Source organism: Didymella exigua (genome assembly GCF_010094145.1).
Source record: "Didymella exigua CBS 183.55 unplaced genomic scaffold M421scaffold_20, whole genome shotgun sequence".
NCBI classification, from domain to species: Eukaryota; Fungi; Ascomycota; class Dothideomycetes; order Pleosporales; family Didymellaceae; genus Didymella; species Didymella exigua.
In genome coordinates this window covers 43,181-63,054 of record NW_022984794.1, presented here as the reverse complement: position 1 = coordinate 63,054, position 19,874 = coordinate 43,181, and the positions used below count along the sequence as shown (strand labels likewise).

Here is a 19,874-nt window from a genome sequence, read left to right as displayed (position 1 = left end):
ACTCCCGGCATGTGGATTGTAATAGTGGCAACACGCAGCGCAAGATGTGGTGCTGCATGTTCAAGGCTCAGATTGTGACAGTGGCGGCAACACACAGCGGCAAGACGCGGCGGTGCTTTCCGTCCCTCTCTACAATGGGAGCATGTCTACGATGCTGGATTAAAGGCAGGGTATTAGTTGCGCACAGTGTCCCTCGCGGCGGGCTCCCTCTCGATTTCGTACTCAATCTCGCGCCTCGCGGCCTTTGCATCTCTCAATGGCTTCTTCTTCGGCTTCGAGGGAGGCGCGGCCGCGCGTTTCCGCTTGAGGTTGGCAAGCGCCTTCTTGAGTGCCTCGTCGTCGTCGTTGTCGTCGCCGGCGTTGTCGTCGCCGTCGCTGTCGTCGCTGGCGCTCTCGCCGTCGTTGGTGTCGTCGCCAGAGGCTTCGTCGGGGCTCTGGCCGCCGACCCAGTCCTCAAAGTCTTCCATGTCGTCGTCCGACTCGCCTTCGACGTCGCTCACGTACTCGACCTGGCCGACGCCGTTGTCGTTTTCGTACTCGTACTCGTTCTCCTCGTCGTCTTGGTCGAACTGCTCGCCGTCGTCGAGGTCCTCGTCGCGCTCGAGCTGGCCCTCCTTCTCGAGGCCCTTCATGACCTTTTTCCACACGTTGGGCTCGACGTTGAGCGGGCGGTCGCCGTAGGCGCCGGAGCGGAGGCGGTCGATGAGCACGCGCTCAATGGAGCGCTCGACCTTTGCGGCGGCCAGGGCCTTGCGCTCGCGGGCATCCTCTCGCCTCCGGATCTTGGGCGCCAGACGGGGCACCAGACGCTCTCCCAGACGCTCGTCCTCCTTGGCCAGCTTGCGGATGCGGATGTTGACCTGGGTCAGGCGCGTCAGGCGCTGCTTGTTCTTGTGGACGAGGAACTTGGGGAAGTATTGCAGGTGGGCGTCGACCATCTCGAGGGCCTTTGTGTAGTTTTTGGGCAGTTTGATGCGCTCCCACCACTTGCTCGGCAGGTGGGCGCGCTCAATGGCCTTGATGTACAGGTAGAGGTCGCCGGTGGCAGGGTCGGAGCGGATGGTGGCGTAGCGCGAGTTGGCGAGCGGACACGACTGCTTGCTGCAGAAGCCGGAGACGTTGTGCTCGTTGCGGCAGAAGGTCTGGTCCTTTGTGGTCTTGAGCTTGTAGCTGCAAAAGTCGGTGCCGATGATGGACCACACGATTTCGTCTGGAGGGAGTCAGTGGTCGGGCCCGCAGCTGTGTCGGCCGTGGACATGCACGTACCGGAAGCCATGTTGGGGTCGTCGGGCGGGGCTGCGCGGGTTACTGCGCGGGATGCGGCGCGGGTTACTGTGCGGGACGTTTGCGCGGGTCGCTGCTGGCAACTGGCGGTCGCTGGCTGGCAACTGGCGGTCGCTGGTGAGGGCGCTCAGAAATATTTCGTGCGCTAACCCTAACCGGACGAGGCCGCGGAGGAGAGCGAACCACGACGCGTGCACTGCGCGACACCCCGACTGCTCGACTTCCCGACTGCGCGACTCCCCGACTGCGCGACTCCCCGACTGCTCGACTCCCCGACTGCTCGACTCCCCGACTGCGCGACCCGCACCAACTCTCCTGCGCGACCCGCACCAACTCTCCGCATGCGAGCGCTCACTGCACCGCTGCGCTGCAGCAAGCGACCGGCGACTGGCGCACGCCTGCAGCGACTGTGTGCGAATGCCGCGAGCCGTGTCGTCTCGCAGCCGTCGCGCCGTGTCGTCTCGCAGCCGTCGCGTCGTGTCGTCTCGCAGCCGTCGCGTCGTGTCGTCGCGCAGCCGTCGCGCCGTGTCGTCGCGCAGCAGCGCCAGTTCCGATCCCACCTCGACGAGCCGACCATCTTCGCCCTCTCCACGGCGTCGGGCAAGGCTGCCATCGCCGTCATCCGCGTCTCAGGGCCCGCGTGCAGGCAGGTCGGCGCTGCACCACCCCGCCAAACCCCCCGCAGCTGTTCTGATGCGCCCCTAGGTCTACTCGGCGCTCTGTCCCGCGACGGCACTCCCCAGGCCCCGCCGTGCCACCGTCCGCAAGCTGTACCGCCCCGACCAGCCGCCGTCGCCCGCGACGCTGCTCGACTCGGCCGCCCTCGTCCTCTTCTTCCCCAGCCCGACGACGGCCACGGGCGAGGACGTGCTCGAGCTGCACGTCCACGGCGGCCCCGCGATTGTGCGCGCCGTGCTGGCTGCCATTGCCCAGTGCGCCGCACCGCAGCCGATACGATATGCTGAGCCGGGCGAGTTCACGCGCCGCGCCTTTGCCAACCACCGCATGGACCTGCCGCAGATCGAGTCGCTGGGCGAGACGCTGTCGGCCGCGACCGAGCAGCAGCGCCGCGTGGCGGTCGGCGGCACAATCTCGTCGCTGGCTGCCCGCTACGAGCAGTGGCGCACGCACCTGCTGGCTGCCCGCGGCGAGCTGGAGGCGCTGATCGACTTCTCCGAGGACCAGCACTTTGACGAGTCGCCCGTGCAGCTGTGCGCGTCCGTCGCCGACCGGGTCCGCGTCCTGCGCGCCCACATGGAGGCGCACGTCGCCAACGCCGTGCGCGGCGAGCTGCTCCGCAACGGCATCGCCGTGGCCCTCGTCGGCGCCCCCAACGCCGGCAAGAGCAGCCTGCTGAATCGCATCGTCGGCCGAGAGGCGGCCATTGTCTCGCACGAAGCTGGCACAACGCGAGACATTGTCGACGTCAGCCTCGATCTGGCCGGCTGGCTGGTCCGGATCGGAGACATGGCCGGCCTGCGCAGGCCTGGCCTGGTCGGAGCAGACGGGGTCGGCGCAGTCGAGCAGGAGGGCATCAGGCGCGCCAAACAGCGGGCCCTCGAGTCGGACGTCCTGATTGTCGTCCAGGACGCCACGGCAGACATGGACCCGGAAGTCGCAGAGACGGCGAAGCAGTGCATCGACTCGGGCATCAACGTGCTCGTCGCCGTGAACAAGATCGACCAGCTCCCCTCAACACCCGGCGTCGAAGACGCATGGAGAGCACAGCTGCACTCGACCCTCGGCATCGCCGCCGCGCATGTCTCCTTCATCTCCTGCGTCGACGCCTCGACCCCACTTCCAAAAGACCCCGGGAACATACAAGCCTTCCTCTCCACCCTCACCCGTACCTTTTGCGACATGACTGCCGCCCTCGTCCCCGACTCTGGCTCTGATTCTGGCTCTGACCCCTCCTCTGACCCCTCTGACCCTGACCCTGACCCCTCCCTCTGGCAAGAGTCCCTCGGCGCAACAGAGCGCCAGCGCATCCTCGTCTCCGAATGCCTCGCCCACCTCGACTCCTTCCTCGCCGACGCAGCGGGCGACTTTGACGTGGACATTGTGCTTGCCGCCGAGAGTCTGCGCAGCGCCGCCGACGCGCTGGCGCGGATCACCGGGAGGGGAGAGGGGGGCGATGTCGAGGAGGTGCTGGGTGTAGTTTTCGAAAAGTAAGCATCCTTTTGGCTCAGGCGCCGAGACACCCAGGCCTCTGTGGGGGACGCATGCACATGTCGCTAACTCGATTCCAGGTTCTGCGTAGGAAAGTAAGCACGCGCATCGTCAAGGTGCACCACAACGTGCACCACAACGTGCAACGGCATTGCAGCGCTCAGTATCTTGCATCTCGCATTTTGCATCTCGCATTTTGCATCTTGCGTCTTGCATCTCGCATTTTGCATATTGCATCTCGCATCTCGCATCTCGCATCTTGCATCTCGCATTTTGCATCTCGCATCTTGCATCTTGCATCTCGCATCTTGCATCTATTCATTCGAGAGTACTGTACACCGCCAGGGCGCACAAACAAACATGGACTAGTCATCTAGCAACACAACAGAATGCAACGAAACAAACAACCAACGCCCCGTAATCCGGTAACGCCGCCAATGCATTGCTCTTGAAGAGCCGGTCGTCTGGGTATAAACGAGATGAAAACTCCGCTATCCGCTTATGCCAACACCGCTTGATATCATCACCAAAAACATGCCGCTAAAAACAGCTCACTGTACACGCGACAGACGGGATCGTCCAGGTACAGGTACAGGTCTAGGTCTAGGTCCAGGTACAGGTCCAGGCACAGGCACAGGCACAGGTACAGGTACAGGTACAGGTACAGGTCTAGGTCCAGGTCCAGGTCCAGGCACAGGTACAGGTCCAGGCACAGGTACAGGTACAAATACACAGCCGAGGCCGGGGATCTTGGGGATAAAGGAGAATGATGTGCGAGGTCGAGGGAGATGGGCGTGGCGCCTAGTTGTATCCTCCGCGGCCAGCCATCTTGAGCGTGGGTTTCCTGCGTGCTTGGAGGTGCTGGAGCAGTCTCTTGGCTAAGTCGGTGAGCGAGCGAGGGGTTCCGAGTGGCTTGTTGTGAGCGTTGAGCGACCGGGGTGGCTTGTTGTGAGCGTTGAGCGAACGGGGTGGCTTGTTGTGAGCGTTGAGCGAACGGGGTAGCCTGTTGTGAGCGTTGAGCGAACGGGGTAGCTTGTTGTGAGCTTGGAGTGCTCTAGTTGTATCCGCCTCGGCCCATTATCTGGAGGAGATGAACATGTATCGTGGTCCCGATCGTATGTAATCGAGCAAGTCTTTACGCAACAAAGACCGCGGAAATAGCAGATAGAAGATGAAATGTAAAGATACAAACAACCACCAGTCTCTGAGAATGCAACAGTCTTATACAGTTTGAAATGCGAATAAACGGCCTCTCGCTGTGTACTGGTTGGTGACTTGATGCTTCCTTTACCGTTTGCCTAACCAGGCATCTTTTATATCACCACGCGTCCCACACACCAATCCCGCAGCGCGCTCGCTAGCCTCCGGCACTGCATCGAGCCGGCTTGTCAGAACGCGCAAGACCCGCTGTCCTGCGAGTCGTTCATCGGTGCATTACACACTGCGCCGGCGCTGGGGACTAAATTGGCATGTGTGCTCTGCCCTGCCACATTTGGGAGGGGCCGTGCGCGTGCGGCTGATGACCGTGACAGGGGTGCTGGACCCTGAAGTGTATTGTGCTGATCGGGGAAGACGGGTGGACAGTTCGGCACGAAGTACTGCGGTTGGAATAGAAACACAAAGGGTGCTGGCGGTATTGGGGCTGCTGCAGTGCGCCAGGACGAGTGCTGCCTGCACCTCACCTCGACCTAGGCAGAGCGCGCTCTCGACTCTCGACGAGTCCTCGCAAACACGCGCTCGACGCTTCCCCCCAGGCACACGGAATCGAAATCGCATCTCTGACGCGCACGTCCGCTTTGTCATTCGTTCTTGGCGCGCACGACACAGTCATCAGCATCGCCCTGCGCATTTCATCTGCTCACCAGCCCGCGAATAGGACGCTCGTTTCATGTCTGCTACACAACCGCGTTCCCGTCTTCGTGTGAGCTGCGCCGCGATTAGCGAGCGAGAGCCGCAATGGAACCGGGAACCGCTGCTTTGGGACACTGCTGTAATGCCGCTTCTGGGACACTGCTGTAATGCCGCTTCTGGGACACTGCTGTATTGCCGCTTCTGGGCATGCGAGTGTCTCATTCTCGGGTCGTGCAGCTGCGTCTTTAACGGGTTGTCTTTCAGACTGCGGCGACGAGCAAAGGGCCCGCAAGGCCATGTGCTGCCACGAAGTTCTTGATTTGCGCGACGTTGCAGTCTTGCCGACCATTTGATAGAGGCCGCCCCAAGGCTGGAGTATTCCGGTCGCTGAATCGCTGCAGTCGTCGTGTTCCCGGTCGAGGCAATGCAGCGCATGGCGCTGCAAGAGCGTCCTGTTTCCAGCTTTCGACGAGCGGTGCGCCGGCGTGTCTTTGACCAACGGCTCTCCGACGTCTTCTCGCACGCACGCGCCACGTCAATGCCTGGCATCTTAGCATCGCGGGGACGGCGTGCACTATTTGTTGACGAGTGTCTGCGCTCCCTGTTCGACTGTGCCTCAGGTACCCGCCAGCGCTGGTCGCGGCGCACCCAGATTGGGATGGCGGCCGCTGCCAAACGCGAGCTTAGACTAGAGGATATGCCGCAAATGTAATCAGCCTTAGCAGGTGGATGCATCAGCAATGAGGTTTCAACGTCGTCAAACATGCCCGGGACCACGAATACATCGACAAGGCAATCATCCAGGCACAGCATCCGCAAAGCCTCTCTCTCGCATTATATATTTGGCATGCCATATTTGCATCCTGGTGGTACACAGCGCACATCGCAGACACACCCCGGGGCCACAACAGCGACAAGCACAAGGCCACAATCACAAACAGCCTCCATCTGCACTCGACACGGCCCCCAAGAATAGGCACCACGTTTCCCCTCGATCCCATCGGACACACGCGACTGCCGCGGCCGCTAGCAGGCATCCTGCGTAGGGCTGACGCCGCGGCGCTAAGCCGCTCAGCCGTTCTCTGCTTGCGGTTAGCGCACTACATGTCCTCAGCTGACCTCACTGGTTGGCAGGCCACAAGTCGTACTCATGCTATATTTGCGCTCTGTCAGCTCCATGCGTGCGTCGAGTGATACGTGGAGATGCCTCATTAGGAACGCATCTCGCTGTCCTCAACACTGGCATTGTTCTTCTTCCCATTTCATTCAACACTGGCATTGTTCTTCTTCCCATTTCATCTTGCTCTTGGCGTGAAAGTCACCGCTCACTTGTAATTTGCAGAAAAAATCCCTCATCTAAAGAACATTTCTCCGAGAGTAACGTTGTTCGAATCTCCAGGTCCCCGGGATGGTTCGCGATCCCTCGATCGCGCCTTCTTTTTCCCAATACGAGACCTTCCGTCTGCTTCGACGAACAACCGATCCCCATGATTGCTGCGAAGGCGGCGCGTGTGCTCAAACAGGATGTCTGTCTCTTTAGGGTCCATCTCCCTCAGCACGATGATGTAGTTCGGGTCATCGTCGATCCTATACGGGATATCATAGTAATGGAGGGTTTCGATGTCGAGGTACTCTCTCCGGATCTTTGCGTAGACGGGTTGCGGATTATGTGGAACCATGTTGGCTTGGTGGTTGAATTGTTGGAGGCGCCTACGTATGGGTGTCTCGAATTCGTCTCCCGTCCACGCTCGATCTTTCTGTTCTTGCTCGAATTCAGTGAGTATCGTCCTCTCGCGTTCCGTACCCCTCTCGCTTTGCTCTTTCTGTGCTTTCGCCTTGGGTCCACCAAGCGTTTGTTCCCTCTCGCGTTCCAGTTCCAAGTCTGCGCGAATGCGTTCCTCAACATGTCGAATCCGTGCTTCAGCATCCTTTCCTCCTGCCATAAACTCGCTAAATTTGAGCATCTCCCGCCTTCTCGTTCTTTCGCGCCTGTCTGCGTCTTCCAGGTCGCGTTCATCTGCTTCAATTAAAGCATCTGCCGCGTCTCTATCTATTTGCTCTGCTACTTCCATCCTGGATTTGCGCTGAGCCTCGCGATTCTTTTCCATTTGAAGCTCGTGCTTGTGAACCCCGTCCTCAGAACCCCAATCTTCTAGCAGTTGACGAGTTCTGGGCTCAGCACCGCTATCTTCGGGTCTAGGCGCTGGACCTGCATGCCTACTTTGGTGCAGGTCACTTGCGTAGTAGCGTTCCGGGGCGAGGGTCTCAGAGGTGCGGCGAGCGAACTGCTCACCCGGCTGTGATTTACGAACATTGCGAGCGTCGTGATAGTTAGCCAAGGAGTACCACTCATTCTCTTCAGAGTCGTCGTGATTCCGACCGCCGCCATGGTCCTGAATTCCTTGGGCGTTGAGCATGGCGTTCATTCCCATCCCGGTGTTGTCCTTTCCTCCTTGTACCTCCGCCTCGGTGCCAGGAACCTCCCCCACTTTGTTCAGCTCCTCATCTGGCGTTGCTCCCTCTGCCTTATTGTCGAGTTGAACTCCTCCGCTCTTTGCAAAAGAGTGGTAGCCCGAAATCGCTTTTTCCACATCATCACCGATGACTAAGTCTTCTGCACCGGAGGCGTCGCTTGTGTCGGTCACTTCCTCGTCGTTGTCCTCCTCAGCTACTCCACTCTTCAGTAGCGAACCCTGCTCTTCCTCACCCTCATCATCTACTGTTTCATCTAGATTCGACGGAATCGCAAACAGCGCGAGCTGTTCGTGATGATGACCGAGGTGTTTCTGGAGAGCGCGGAGCGACATACGTTTGTTGCACAGGCCGCATGTCGTCATATCCGTGAGGGCGGGGCTTTTGATCGAAGTCCTCTTGAGTGCTGAAAACATGCCCGGCGCTGCGAGATCCTCATGCCGCGATCTGACGTGATCTTCAAAGTCTCTTTCAATCTCGAACCCTTCGAGGCAACCCTCAACACACTGGAAAATTGAGCGGTGTGCTTCCACCTCGTGCGCGAACCAAGCGTGGCGCGAGTCGTAGAGCCTGTCGGCAGTGCTGCATTCTTTGTACGTGCAACAGTATGGGTGTAGGTCTTGATATACGTGCCGTCTTCGTGGGTTAGCGAGGATCGACAGATTTTTTCAAGATTTGACTCACTTCCAAGCTGTTGTCGTATGTATAGCCACCAGGCCGTAACACAATGGGCAGTTGTAATGCTCCTTCTCGCGAGCTTCCTTGGGCAGATTTGGGGCTCTCAATGTAGCGTTGACGGAAGTTGCATAGGATGTCATGGATAAAGCATCGTCGTCGCCATCCATGATGCTAAGGCTGTCGGCCCGTCGAAGCGTTGTGGCTTCTGTTGAGCTGGCTGTGAACTCGGTCTTGGCGGCCTCCAGACCTAGCTTGTCAACGCCTTTTGCTAGCTTGTCGTGGTGCAGTTCCCGGTACGTGAAATATTGTCTTCGACTTGATACGGCTCGACCGAGCCGTTCGGACAGATACTGCGGCGCAAAAGGGAATTTTGCTTGAACGTGTAGTACGTCGTGCAGCTCGAAGTGAGATTTATCGATGCATCTTGCTTGTCGGTTCGGCGCGGGCTCCTGTATCGCCATAGATAGACGCATGAGGGATGTTATATTAGATTTGATGCTAGCATAGAGCTGTCGCAGCTCCGTATCGCCTTGCAGCTTGTCGTCATTACCATCGTCGGAGTCGGAATCGGAATCAGAATACGTTTCTTCATCCCATGGGACGCTTTTCTCTTCCACGATAGCCAGCGCTACAATGATAAGAATGTGCAAGCGATCGTGAGTAGCCACAAACTTACAGTTGTTCAGCGCCTTTGCCAGCGATGCAAGTAGCGCATTAGTCTCTGCCTTTAACTGAGCGGCATCTCGGAGTCTATACTCCAGAGAACGGCGACCTTCAACACCATGTATTAGCATTTATTAAGCAGTACATATCTTAAACACGTGCTGACCCTTTCTGTGAGCTGCAATGTTACCCGCCCTACAATCATTAGATGCAATTGCATATCAGAGGATCGCCCCTCACCATAGTTTGAAGCGACCAAACTCATCCACGATAGCCTCAAATGCCACTTGCTCGGTATATTGGGTAGGCTGTCGAAGACTCTCTGCAAGGCTGAGAAAGCTGCGCGCGCAGCCGTCTACAGCCGTAGATATAGGCGCGACTGCTACTGTGGAATTCATGCCTAACCGATCACGGCTTTGGGAACGGTTTGAAGGTCAAACAGAAAGCCTTCGTGGAAAATATCGAAGTGACGCGGGGCTGATGCTGTGAAGGTGTTCTTCTTCGCTTCAGTGACGTGCGTACATGAGATGTCAGCCGTGGGGGCCACACCTGCAAGACCCCGCTTCGAACTTGCCGCATGAGCTGGTTTTGTCGCGTCTCTCTTCGTTTTTTAAGTGAAAGATCATCTTCGCTCTTTAGAGAATCGACGCATCAAGGCAGCATATCGGTCATGACCATCGAGGCCTGTCGACTCTGCGTCCATTTTTCATAAGACTGTTTGGAAGTCCTCCCTATCACCACCACCTCCGAACTTCCCACGCGCATATACCGTAGTCTCTCTCGCCACGATGTCCGGTGTCGAAGTCGCAGGGTTGGTCCTCAGCGCCATGCCCTTACTCCTTGCTGGGCTGCAACTCTACGCTGAGGGCATCGCCGTAACAAAACGATTCTGGAAGTATCGTGAGGAGGTCAATAGCCTTCTGGACGATTTGACAGCGGAAAGTGCTGTCTACCAGAACAGCATCGAGACGTTGTTGTTGGGTGTCGTTGAAGCCAAAGATGTCGCGGAGTTCCTTGCGAATCCTGGTGGCGAGCTGTGGAAGACGGCAAGCTTTGAGCGCAAGCTGAAAAGGCGCCTCGATACAAGCTACGAGTCTTACCTCACCACCATCCTCAAGTTACAGACTACGACCGAGAAGTTCAAAGAAAGGTTGAGGCTGGGTAAATCGGGCCAGGTATGACCGCCTTCTCAATATGTGGTCGCTCTGCTGACACACCGTAGCCTCAATTCTCACAGCCGCAAGCTTTCAAAGAACACTACAAGCGCCTGAGATTCAGTCTGAGCAAATCAGACTATGCTGACTTGATCAATACCATCCGGCATGCGAATACGGCACTGCATCGATTGACGTTCCAGAGACTGCATATCGAGAACCAGCAACATGCTGAACGTATATCGACACCAAATTTTAGAAGCATCAATGAGCGCGCGCAAGGCTTCTACTCAATTCTAAGTTCGGGATGGACATGTTCTTGTCAATCAAGTCATGCAGTGAGCTTACGACTGGAGCCTCGAATAGACGACGCCTCGAGCGATGACGATGACGATGACGACGATGATAATGATGCAAGGATGCGTGACCCGTTCCACGTCCTCTTCCAGTTTGGACACCAACGAGCCCCAGTATCAGTGCTCGGCGTCAGCCGGTGGATCTGGGACGAAGCCGACATTCATGTCACACGAGAACAACCAGTGCCGACAGCTGGATATCATGTTCACAGCGGCAAGGGCGTTCGCTTTGTATCGCAAGCGAAACAGGCGGTCAAGGCAGCGTCGGAGCCAGAACCAAATCTTGAACCGATCAAGGACCTGTGTTCAGCTATTCAAACACTTCAGAAGCCTCAGAGGGACGTTTGTTTGACGCTTCTCGAAAGGGTGATAGCGAAGCAAAAGTACGGATTGAGGATCTATCTGACAAGGACGTTGCCACAGGACACCGAACAATGGTCAGTGTCCACGTTACGAAAGGCCTTGCGACGCGGACGGCGGTTCCCAAAACGTGACCGCGTAAGATTAGCTGTTATTCTTGCTTCAAGCGTCCTGCAGCTCCGTGGAACACCTTGACTCGACGATAATTGGGGCATCGATTGCATCTACTTCGTGGAGCGGCCCGGATGTTCAGCTTACGATCAGCCATTCGTATCGTCTGGACTTGACACTGGCTCTACTCCATCGCAACCAACAATGCCAAAGCAGCTGGGGCGCATGATACGGAATCAAACTCTCTTTGCGTTAGGTGTGGCGTTGATCGAACTTTGGTACGGCGAATCACTCGCCGAACTTTACGAGGATGAGGATGGGCCATTAGACTCGCCCGATTTGCAGATCAAACTCCTTACCAGATTCAATACCGCAGACAGATCGGCCGAAGAGCTTGCACATGATGCAGGCACCAAGTACAGCGATGCAGTCAGGAGATGTATACGGTGCGACTTTAGCATGCGAGTAAATAGCCTCGACGATGTGCAGTTTCAGAGAGCGGTATTCCAGGGTGTAGTGGCTAAGTTGAAGGAGTCTTATGACTTCATGAACTGAACCAACGACGGGTACGATATTATGGGTAAGATACCGTACAGCCTTTATCGGCCGCCTGATACTACGGGCATGCTTCCAGTGAGCACTCATACTTTCAAGATTTACACCTTTCATTGCCGTTTGCGATCAGAGTTGCCTAACTTCATTTCATTCAGGGCAGTTCAAATTCAAGATACGTAGAGGTAGGCTCAATATCTTCAGGGTGTGCAAGCGCAATTCTTGATTAAAAGATGTTAGAGATCACGAGGGAATAATGAAGTGGGGCGGTTGGAAGACCGGGTCGCTAAAGATTGTCGGCCCGACTGCGGAGCGAAAAATCCCTCGTGAGCTATCAGTGTTTCACTTGAGAGATCAAACTTTCAAGTCTATAGACAGAAAATATTATATATATATATATTATACTACCAGCTCTGACACCATCAATTAGTAAGCAACTAATTGGCCTAATGGCCCAATGGCAAGGCGCTTGACTACGATTATCCCGTTATCAAGAGATTCCAGGTTGTAAGTAAAGACACGTTCCAATGCCCCGCGTTCGAATACTGATACGCCCCGCTAGCGACCCCTGGTTAGGTCAAAAATACTTCCTTTTTGCCCGCAGATGTCTCAACTGCGTCTTTAGCTCACGACTTCTTCCCTTCTTTAGCCATGGCGCCTTCTTTTGCTCCCAAGCTCTGGGACTCTCTTTGCTTCTGTATAGTCGTCTCTTATTGCCCTATAGTCTCTTTAGCTTCTTGTCGCAGCACATATCATGCCTATTTACCAGCTAATTTAGGGGTGCAAATGTATGTACATTTTGCCTCTATTTTGGCTGCAACACTTCTGAATATCAATCCAGCCTAAAATGCACGGCTATTGATCAGTTATGATACTAAGGTCTCCGGCGAAAGTAGAGTCCCATGGCCAGTGCGTGGGCTAGTGTACAGGACCCCCATTCAGCTATTTATAACAGATAACAGATACGCCCAGAGAGTTTCTCTCTTGCGAAGACAAAAGCAGCCCGCTCATTAGTGCGGCATCTGTTATTAATCTCGGTAGAAGCTTCGATAAATCCTTGTCTAATCACTGCCTGCACTGGCCATGGGACTCTGCTTTCGCCGGAGACCACAGTAAACATGTGGCTCGAACCGGGCTTTCAGATCCAAACGCAAGCAGCTTACTCTGCGTAACACTCGCTCTAGAATTCACAAAAGGCCAACACTAACATACGCAATGACATTGTAAGTGAAGTGTTTTATTGTGGCCTGATCGTGGCCACAGGCCTAGTAATTACATAAATTTAGTGAAAGACATCAAAGTGAGCGTAAGAAAAATAAGTAGTCCAGGCCGACGTTTATGAACTCCATGAAATGCGTAGAACCAGCACCAACATCTACCACTTGAGCCTGTCGAAAAGATTGCTGTTGCGTACGTCCCTCTTCCTCGAACCACCGGGCAGGGCAGACGTGCAGTCGATCAGACCCTTCTGATTAACGCCCAGCATGCTCATCCTCTGCATGGCGCTGACGAAAGCAACATCCCATGCACCCTTGCTCAGCGCAAAGGTGTTGAATGGAATCATAGTAAGGGGGTTCTGCGCAACGCTCTTGTCCGAGGGTAGCGTAAAAGGTGCCTTGCCACTCCTAGTCTCCGAGAAGTATTTGTTGTCCCATCTACCGACTGTGGAGTCGAGGTCTTCTGGCGACTCCGGAGCGGTGACACGCTGCTTTGCGGCGGTGTGGGCGCCGAGGAGGGCGGCAAGATCAACAGGTGAGAAGCCTTTGGATGCTGGAGTTTCTTAGCATGGACATGAGCATATATGGTTTGAGTGTGCTTACCGAAGAGCTTGATGAGATCGCCGCTCTGAGCTTGGCCATTCGGAAGTACGCCGAGAGCATTTGCGATGCTGGAATCTTTGCGCCCGACTTTGACAGGGACGGTAGGTCCTCCAGGGCAGGTCTTGACGCCGTGTGCAGCGGCGAACTGAATGAGATCGGCCATGCCGACACCGGTATTGGCCTGTACGGTCTTGAGGTTTCCACAGAGACGCTCGAGGCCCCTGTTCTCTTGATTCGAGCACTCATCAGCGAGGATCAGAGATCCATCGCAAGCGCCGTTGAAGCAGTCGTGGAAGGACGAACGGATGGCGGCGCGAGCGGCATCTGTGCACTGGCCATCTGCCAAAAATTGCTCGGTGAGCTGGGTGGATATCTGATTCCAGACAGCAGGGCATGCTGTAGACTGCTTGTTGCCTCCGATGAGGCCAGAGAGTAAGCTTAAGAGATTTCCAAGTGTGCGCTTGGAAACCTCATTGGCGTTGTGTGCTTCTTCCTGGATACTGAAGGCTTGTGCAGTGCTGGCGGCCGCCAGTGCAGTTACGAAGATGTGAGAGATGTACATTATGTAAGGTATATGATTATGAGATCTTCTTCAACGAAAGTGGGGAGATAAAGAATCGAAAAGTCCCGGAGAAGTGAACGACTGCGAACTGATGCTGATACTCCAAGGACAACAGACTCAGACCTTTATATCTTCACGCTTCTCAATGGGTGCTCACGTAAATTGGCCAATCTGGAAGTAATCAGTGGAGCCATGGTACTGGCGTAGGTTCAAATCCAGGTACCATGCCAGATATGTCAAGATGCGCTGAAATAGATCTGCCAGCCGCTAGCATGGTGTAGCAGATAATGAGGGTACTGGCTCGAGCTTCTCTCATTGTGGAGCACGGAGTAGCGCCAAGCGTAACCGGCAGCTGTGTGCAGTCTGACAAAAGGTAAATATGCCGACACTGCGGTGCGATAGGGTGACGACGGCCTAGTGATGTGGTGGCTCCAGCCTCGTGATATGGTGACAACAGCGCATCGATTGAGCCCAGCTTCTTAGCAATATTGAGCAGACATGGTATTCTTTTCAGCTCCGAAGCTGCAGGAGGCATGACTGATGCCACGAGGTTGGCACAGGTCACACAGCGATTCCCGCTCACCCAGTAAAGTTCAGCTTGACAGATCACTTTAGCTCTAGAAACAGCTGTTTAGTACCCGAGGGCCGCCGAATCGAAACATTCTGCTTCCAAAATAAGCGCTGAAGATCTTGTTTCGCAGGTTGTCATGTTTAGTGAGCGTGCAGGACGAACCCAAACGACGATCGTTACGACCCCGCGAAGGAAGTTCCCTGCACCAGCCGCCTTAGGCGAGGATGAAGCCTTCGCTAGGCTTGCGGTAAACCAAATAGAGTTTACTGCAGCCGGAAGGCCGGCATCACAGCCAGTCGCAAATCTCGACAGACTCAGGGTTTGAAATCATTGTTATCCTGACGAGGATCACTCAGCTCTGGTTTCATCCTGCTCCAGAAGCTGTTATTCCGTAGGATTAATGAATTTGGGCTTGCAGCGCGCAGATCTTAGTTGTACTTTGAGGTGCCTTTGGCGCATAGCTGTTTCTCACGGAGGTGACAACTCAGGGGCTCACGCGCGCTACCGCTGACGGACAGAATTTACAAGGCTGCTCAGGGCCTGCTTCCAGCATTCATGTGGGTAATTCGATGGCGCAAGTGGCTAGCTGAAGCAGTAGTGTTGCTGCTTACGGACTTTGAGGGGACCCGAAGCTTGTGAGAGTGGATGAAAAGACGCGGGTGGCCGCTCCGCGAGAGCCTGCCTGCCGAATGTAACACCCAGCATTATCTCCTCTTTCCCTCTCGAGCCTCGCCCGGGCCTTTCCACGGTATGGCGCGTTCGTGTGTACGCCTGACAATGCGATCTGGAAGGCGAGGTCCCGAAAGCGTAGGGGGTGATCAGTGGACGCGAGGCAGCTCTCTCGACGACGCAGTGTTTGCACAACGCAGACCAACGACAGCCCAGCGACGTTTCCAACGGAAAACGGATCTGTAGCCAACCAATACCCCATTAACGCCTTAATTTGAATAGCTTAAATTGAATATGTTTGCAATGCCACACACACGTACTCCTACCGACCAAGCTGTGACTGCACACCACGCGCACACAGTGATGCAACACATTGTATTGTCGCACGACGCGTGCGGAGAAGAGAATATACTCATTCAGGCGATTTTGAAGGTCGCTAACCGACTGTGCAAGAGCAGACTGAGGGAGTGGCTGTCATTGCACTGGTTAGGATCAGGACGCCGTACGAGCAAGTTGGTTCGTGTGCAGTCAATGTAGAGAGAGCCACTATGTGTGTTTGTGGGCTGAACACTCCACATCTGTCACAAATCTGCCGCCAGGTTGTAGAGCTGCTTAGAAGCGGTCTGGGCCGTTGTTGCAGTGTGATGCGACAGGAAGATCTTTGCTAATGGCATTTCACGCAGTTGCGGTGCCGAACCACGAAGGCTGCTTGCAAGGTAAGCGTTGTGTTCAGTGGGCAACGACGTTACTCGCTGCAGTAAGCTCTGCAGGAGGTGAAGACGTTCGAACGCCAAGATAAGCGACGTCAAACAAAGAAAGGTGTGTGGTCAAGTTGGAATACACGGTATCTACGAATGGACTTGCCGGAAGCTTTGTGCTTTATAAATGCACTCAGGTCTTGCAATCCATTACGTACTAACGATGAACACCCAAATTTAGTGTCATTCAAACATTTCATTCTTCGACTCGCCAGCGGCCCTGTTTACAGAAGACTCATACCCTGAAGCCTACTCATTTTCCTTAGCTTCTCTACCAGCCACCCCTGCTCCTCGAGCCTGCTGCGTACGTCCGATATTTATATCCCACGGCGCAATCCTCAGCCACTGCAGCAAGGCATTCCACTTCGGCTCGACTGACTCCTTGGCCAAAGTCAAGATTACCGCCGTACCCGTTATGAACATCCAGTTCTCTGCAGCCTGGTAGGAACCAGTGACCCATGTAAATTTCAGAAGCAATGTAATAGGAACAACGAGCAGATATGTCTTGAGCATAAAGCGTTTTGCAAGCATGAACCGGGTGGGCGGCTGCAGGACCGGCGAGTAGAATGCTATCATGGGCACAAAGGAGTACCACTTATTGATGTGGGTAAGGGCCAAGATCGTAGCGATCTTCCCAAGCACTAGTCCGGCATTCGTTCTTCGTGGTGTAGACCAATGTGCAAGGGCAAAAATATTGAGCGCAATCACCGCGGAAAGGCCTGTAGGAGTGAGGATGTGGAAGATACTGCTGTTGACTTTCCACACCCACAAGGGGCAAAGTTCGCCGCTAATCCGCGAATACCACGGAAGGCAACCCACGACTTGATGTATAGGATCCACGATGGAATGCACCTGCACTTGAAAAAGTTTGAACAGCATGCCGCTAATGATGATTCTCTCAACGACAGAACAGATCGACGCTGTCCAGCCAAAGTGAAGCGCCGAATTGTATGTGCCTGAAGGTGATATGGGACGTGCCCACGCTGCATCATAACAGTTTTTAAAGTCTCCGAGGGCTGAGTTTGAGATCGCCAGGCGCATAAATTTGCGGCACATGACCATGCGCAAGATCCATTTGCACACGATCTCAACACGAGATGATGGTGTAGAAAAGGGATCATATGAGCCAGTCGGATCTGAGCGAGTGTGAAATGCGGACGCGGTGCGGTTATTGATCTGCCGCATCCAATCGAGAGCTGCGGTGATGATGTTGTTCGAGATGTCAACAGTGGCAGAAGGACCTGGCGGAGATGACGAAGTGAAGCCAAGTGCTGGAGCTGTGGCATCAGAGTTGTGGTACTTTGTGAACTGTGTGAGAGCAGCGGATAATCCCCATTCCAGAAGAGGCCAAAGTAGATATCGAGCACCAACCATGCAGGTGAACCAGAGTGCGTTCACCCGCGCGACTTGGGCATATTCATGATGTTCACCACCCCAGACCAGGTTTTGAGCCCACAGATTGGATTGTACTTTCGCTGACCTCAGAGCATTCAGGAACGTTTGCCAATAGCAGCCTGGAGCTGAAGTGTTCGCTGCCGGAGCTTCTGATTCAGGAGCAATCGATGCAGGAGCTCCGCCCATCTTCCACGCGTACAAAGCGGGAAGCAGAATTAGGATTGAGAGCAGTAACCACAGGCGCACTTTGCGTCCATTCAACTCGTGATCAAGAGCTGTTTCCTAGATATCGAGTGTCAAGTACCCAAACTATCCAGACCCAGGATGATCGTTGAGATCACCGACGACTGCTGGCATTGGGAACTGGAACAAGTCAAGTCCAGACTCCGTGGACGATTGCGTACCTGTGGATGATGTAAAAGAAGTCGAAATGTATGGAGAGTCCTTGGAAGCAGGTTTCTCGCTCAGTACAGGCGATGAAGATGGGACCCGTGACATGGTGTCTTTAGTGGAACTTCTAGAGGTGCCAGAGGTGCTGTAGTCGCTGTAGTCGCTGTAGTCGCTAGCATTGCTAGAACTGCTAGAAGAACTGTGGTCGCTGGCGCTGCTGGAACTGCCTGAAAGACTCCTCTGACTGGCTGGGATGAGAGCTGGCGGAGTGTAGATCTCGGTTGTATTGAGCATGGTGACTGAAGCCAACTTGTCCTGCTGGGCGGGCTGTATTGTGATCATGAAATCTGTGGTCGACACGGTGGATGTGATCAACACGCGGGTAGTTTGGTTCTTGCCGTCGTATGTTAGTAGTTCATAGGATCCACTTTCAAGCTCGCGCCTGCAGAGTGACGAATGCACTGGGTTGGAGTTGTAGTACAGTGGTGAGTCGGCCGTTTCCCTCAGCAATGCTTCAACTTGCGGAAACAGTGCGCTGATGCCGTACGCGGTCCATATGCCGGTTGCCCAGAGTGGATGCCATGACCAGAGATGAGCGGCGGCGAAGAGTGGAGTAGTAGCCCAAAGAGTCCCCTCACTGATGATAGCGGGTGTTGTCCATGGTCGGCGGGCTCGTGCGCGGTCCCTATCGTGAAGGCGTTTTGTGTAGTATGCCGGCGGATAGTGGAATTGTTGTTGAAGGGAACAAGTCGATAGAATGTAGCGTTGGTAATATTTCGCGAGACGCAAGATTATGGGCGAGAGGAGTGCTGCATACTGTTGATTTCCATTGTCTATTGTGCTGCTTGGTCCAACAAGCAAGGTGAAGAGAAAGACAATAGCAGGGACTACGCCCGAGAGGCCAAGAATAGAACCTTGTTCGAGGGGAAAGAGACCAACGGCGAACAGTGCATGGTACTGTGCTCTGAGATATCGAATTGGTGGGGATCAAACGTGACCATTGCTGAAGCTACGATCTCTAGGAAGACGCAGCTTTGCGCCACGGTTCCAGAGCTCAGTTGCGTAGAAACGTGCGCTAAGAATCATTGCTTGTGGCTCTGAGTGTAGCTTTGTGCCTGGCGAGGCCACAAGCGGAATGCTGACTGACCTGCTGTATAAAGTCTGAGACTAAGTCGCTGGTCTTGTGGCAGTAGCGATCAATTCCCAAGCCTTGCCACCGACTTTGTCCGCGCTCTTTGTATGCACCTCCCAGCCGTCGACAAAGCAGCCCTTGTAGTCGTCCCAGTCGGCTTGTGGACCAATCCAGGTGATTTGCTGAACCGCATCGTTCCCATAAGAACCTATGTACTCGGTGACAAGGCCCACGCGCCGCGGGTAAACAAACAGCCAGGCTTGAGCTTCTGTCGCCAGCGGCTCATGAAAGCGCGTGCCGTGCACGACACGGTGGTTCGCCGATGGCAAATATGTGTTTGAGCTCGGCGCGACCTCGACGCCTATGATATTCGACGAATGAGGCACGGCGATGAGGAGCGCTTCGAGCAGGCCGAAACCGCTGCCGATGGAGAGCGTAAGGGCGGGCGCGGGCGGAAGGAGCGAATGAATGTGTGCGACGAGCGGCCTGCTCAGGGCGAGACAGCAGCCTGCATAGGCGGTTGCCTTGTCAGTCATTCGTGGAAGGGGAGGCAGCTCCTCAATGGACAACAGCATCTCTGCATCGGCTTCTTCATCGCTATTGCCGTTGCTGTGTAGCTCGTGCCTGTCGATCGCGTGCACTGCGCCTGCCAAACGCGTCTTCACCTCTCCCATAAGGCTGCGCAGACTAGTAGAGCTGCTCGAGCTTAATTGACGCCTTTGTGTTGACAGGAGAGCCGCACACTATCTTTGACAGCAGCGGTGCGCCCTATTCCGCGAGCTTCGTCACATCATCGTGCATGCATGGTGGCCAGAGCTTCTTGCGTTAGCCTTCACCCCGCAGCAGCAGCCATTCCAACCATCACACCCCGCAAACAGCCAGCCACTGAACGTCTTCACTTCCAGAAAAGCTTGCAGAGCTCGAGCT

General features: G+C 55.1%; 10 protein-coding genes across 10 annotated transcripts; 4 read left to right on the top strand and 6 right to left on the bottom strand.

Annotated features, from left to right (window-relative positions):
- Positions 1 to 173: 173 nt before the first annotated feature.
- Positions 174 to 1,276, bottom strand: M421DRAFT_6634 (Mak16 protein; the record flags this gene model as incomplete). Its single annotated transcript, XM_033596314.1, has 2 exons — positions 174 to 1,210; positions 1,267 to 1,276. 2 exons carry the CDS (start codon positions 1,274 to 1,276, stop codon positions 174 to 176), a joined length of 1,047 nt encoding a protein of 348 aa, XP_033446971.1.
- Positions 1,277 to 2,289: 1,013 nt separating this feature from the next.
- On the top strand, positions 2,290 to 3,456 carry M421DRAFT_102151 (P-loop containing nucleoside triphosphate hydrolase protein; the record flags this gene model as incomplete). The annotated part of the gene is made up of 1 exon (XM_033586734.1): positions 2,290 to 3,456. The coding sequence occupies one exon, from the start codon at positions 2,290 to 2,292 to the stop codon at positions 3,454 to 3,456; it is 1,167 nt and encodes a 388-aa protein (XP_033446970.1).
- Positions 3,457 to 3,487: 31 nt separating this feature from the next.
- M421DRAFT_205416 (uncharacterized protein) lies at positions 3,488 to 3,861 on the bottom strand. The gene has a single exon (XM_033588161.1). The coding sequence runs from the start codon at positions 3,765 to 3,767 to the stop codon at positions 3,519 to 3,521; it is 249 nt and encodes an 82-aa protein (XP_033446969.1). The 5' UTR covers positions 3,768 to 3,861; the 3' UTR covers positions 3,488 to 3,518.
- An 81-nt stretch (positions 3,862 to 3,942) lies between these two features.
- Positions 3,943 to 4,712, top strand: M421DRAFT_422320 (uncharacterized protein). The gene has a single exon (XM_033593119.1). It carries the CDS (start codon positions 3,988 to 3,990, stop codon positions 4,333 to 4,335), a length of 348 nt encoding a protein of 115 aa, XP_033446968.1. The 5' UTR covers positions 3,943 to 3,987; the 3' UTR covers positions 4,336 to 4,712.
- Positions 4,713 to 6,656: 1,944 nt separating this feature from the next.
- On the bottom strand, positions 6,657 to 8,927 carry M421DRAFT_6632 (uncharacterized protein; the record flags this gene model as incomplete). Its single annotated transcript, XM_033596309.1, has 2 exons — positions 6,657 to 8,412; positions 8,461 to 8,927. 2 exons carry the CDS (start codon positions 8,925 to 8,927, stop codon positions 6,657 to 6,659), a joined length of 2,223 nt encoding a protein of 740 aa, XP_033446967.1.
- Positions 8,928 to 9,905: 978 nt separating this feature from the next.
- M421DRAFT_102150 (uncharacterized protein) lies at positions 9,906 to 11,653 on the top strand (the record flags this gene model as incomplete). Its single annotated transcript, XM_033586733.1, has 3 exons — positions 9,906 to 10,292; positions 10,340 to 11,125; positions 11,225 to 11,653. 3 exons carry the CDS (start codon positions 9,906 to 9,908, stop codon positions 11,651 to 11,653), a joined length of 1,602 nt encoding a protein of 533 aa, XP_033446966.1.
- A 416-nt stretch (positions 11,654 to 12,069) lies between these two features.
- Positions 12,070 to 12,509, top strand: M421DRAFT_205301 (uncharacterized protein). The gene has a single exon (XM_033588158.1). It carries the CDS (start codon positions 12,178 to 12,180, stop codon positions 12,421 to 12,423), a length of 246 nt encoding a protein of 81 aa, XP_033446965.1. The 5' UTR covers positions 12,070 to 12,177; the 3' UTR covers positions 12,424 to 12,509.
- Positions 12,510 to 12,683: 174 nt separating this feature from the next.
- On the bottom strand, positions 12,684 to 14,284 carry M421DRAFT_422317 (class II peroxidase). The gene is made up of 2 exons (XM_033593118.1): positions 13,471 to 14,284; positions 12,684 to 13,420 (listed from the first exon to the last, which is right to left on the bottom strand). The coding sequence occupies exons 1-2, from the start codon at positions 14,030 to 14,032 to the stop codon at positions 13,026 to 13,028; spliced, it is 957 nt and encodes a 318-aa protein (XP_033446964.1). The 5' UTR covers positions 14,033 to 14,284; the 3' UTR covers positions 12,684 to 13,025.
- Positions 14,285 to 16,206: 1,922 nt separating this feature from the next.
- On the bottom strand, positions 16,207 to 18,043 carry M421DRAFT_205291 (uncharacterized protein). Its single transcript, XM_033588157.1, has one exon. The coding sequence runs from the start codon at positions 17,609 to 17,611 to the stop codon at positions 16,280 to 16,282; it is 1,332 nt and encodes a 443-aa protein (XP_033446963.1). The 5' UTR covers positions 17,612 to 18,043; the 3' UTR covers positions 16,207 to 16,279.
- A 939-nt stretch (positions 18,044 to 18,982) lies between these two features.
- On the bottom strand, positions 18,983 to 19,522 carry M421DRAFT_66640 (uncharacterized protein; the record flags this gene model as incomplete). Its single annotated transcript, XM_033596339.1, has 1 exon — positions 18,983 to 19,522. One exon carries the CDS (start codon positions 19,520 to 19,522, stop codon positions 18,983 to 18,985), a length of 540 nt encoding a protein of 179 aa, XP_033446962.1.
- Positions 19,523 to 19,874: the final 352 nt, after the last annotated feature.

Excerpts from the sequence above, each read along its gene's own strand:
- M421DRAFT_205416 (XM_033588161.1), bottom strand. The coding sequence starts at position 3,767 with ATGCAAGATGCGAGATGCAAGATGCAAGATGCGAGATGCAAAATGCGA.
- M421DRAFT_422320 (XM_033593119.1), top strand. The coding sequence starts at position 3,988 with ATGCCGCTAAAAACAGCTCACTGTACACGCGACAGACGGGATCGTCCA.
- M421DRAFT_205301 (XM_033588158.1), top strand. The coding sequence starts at position 12,178 with ATGCCCCGCGTTCGAATACTGATACGCCCCGCTAGCGACCCCTGGTTA.
- M421DRAFT_422317 (XM_033593118.1), bottom strand. The coding sequence starts at position 14,032 with ATGTACATCTCTCACATCTTCGTAACTGCACTGGCGGCCGCCAGCACT. Across the intron at positions 13,421-13,470 it reads CGATCTCATCAAGCTCTTCG|CATCCAAAGGCTTCTCACCT; the intron begins GTAAGCACACTC and ends AAGAAACTCCAG.
- M421DRAFT_205291 (XM_033588157.1), bottom strand. The coding sequence starts at position 17,611 with ATGGGCGGAGCTCCTGCATCGATTGCTCCTGAATCAGAAGCTCCGGCA.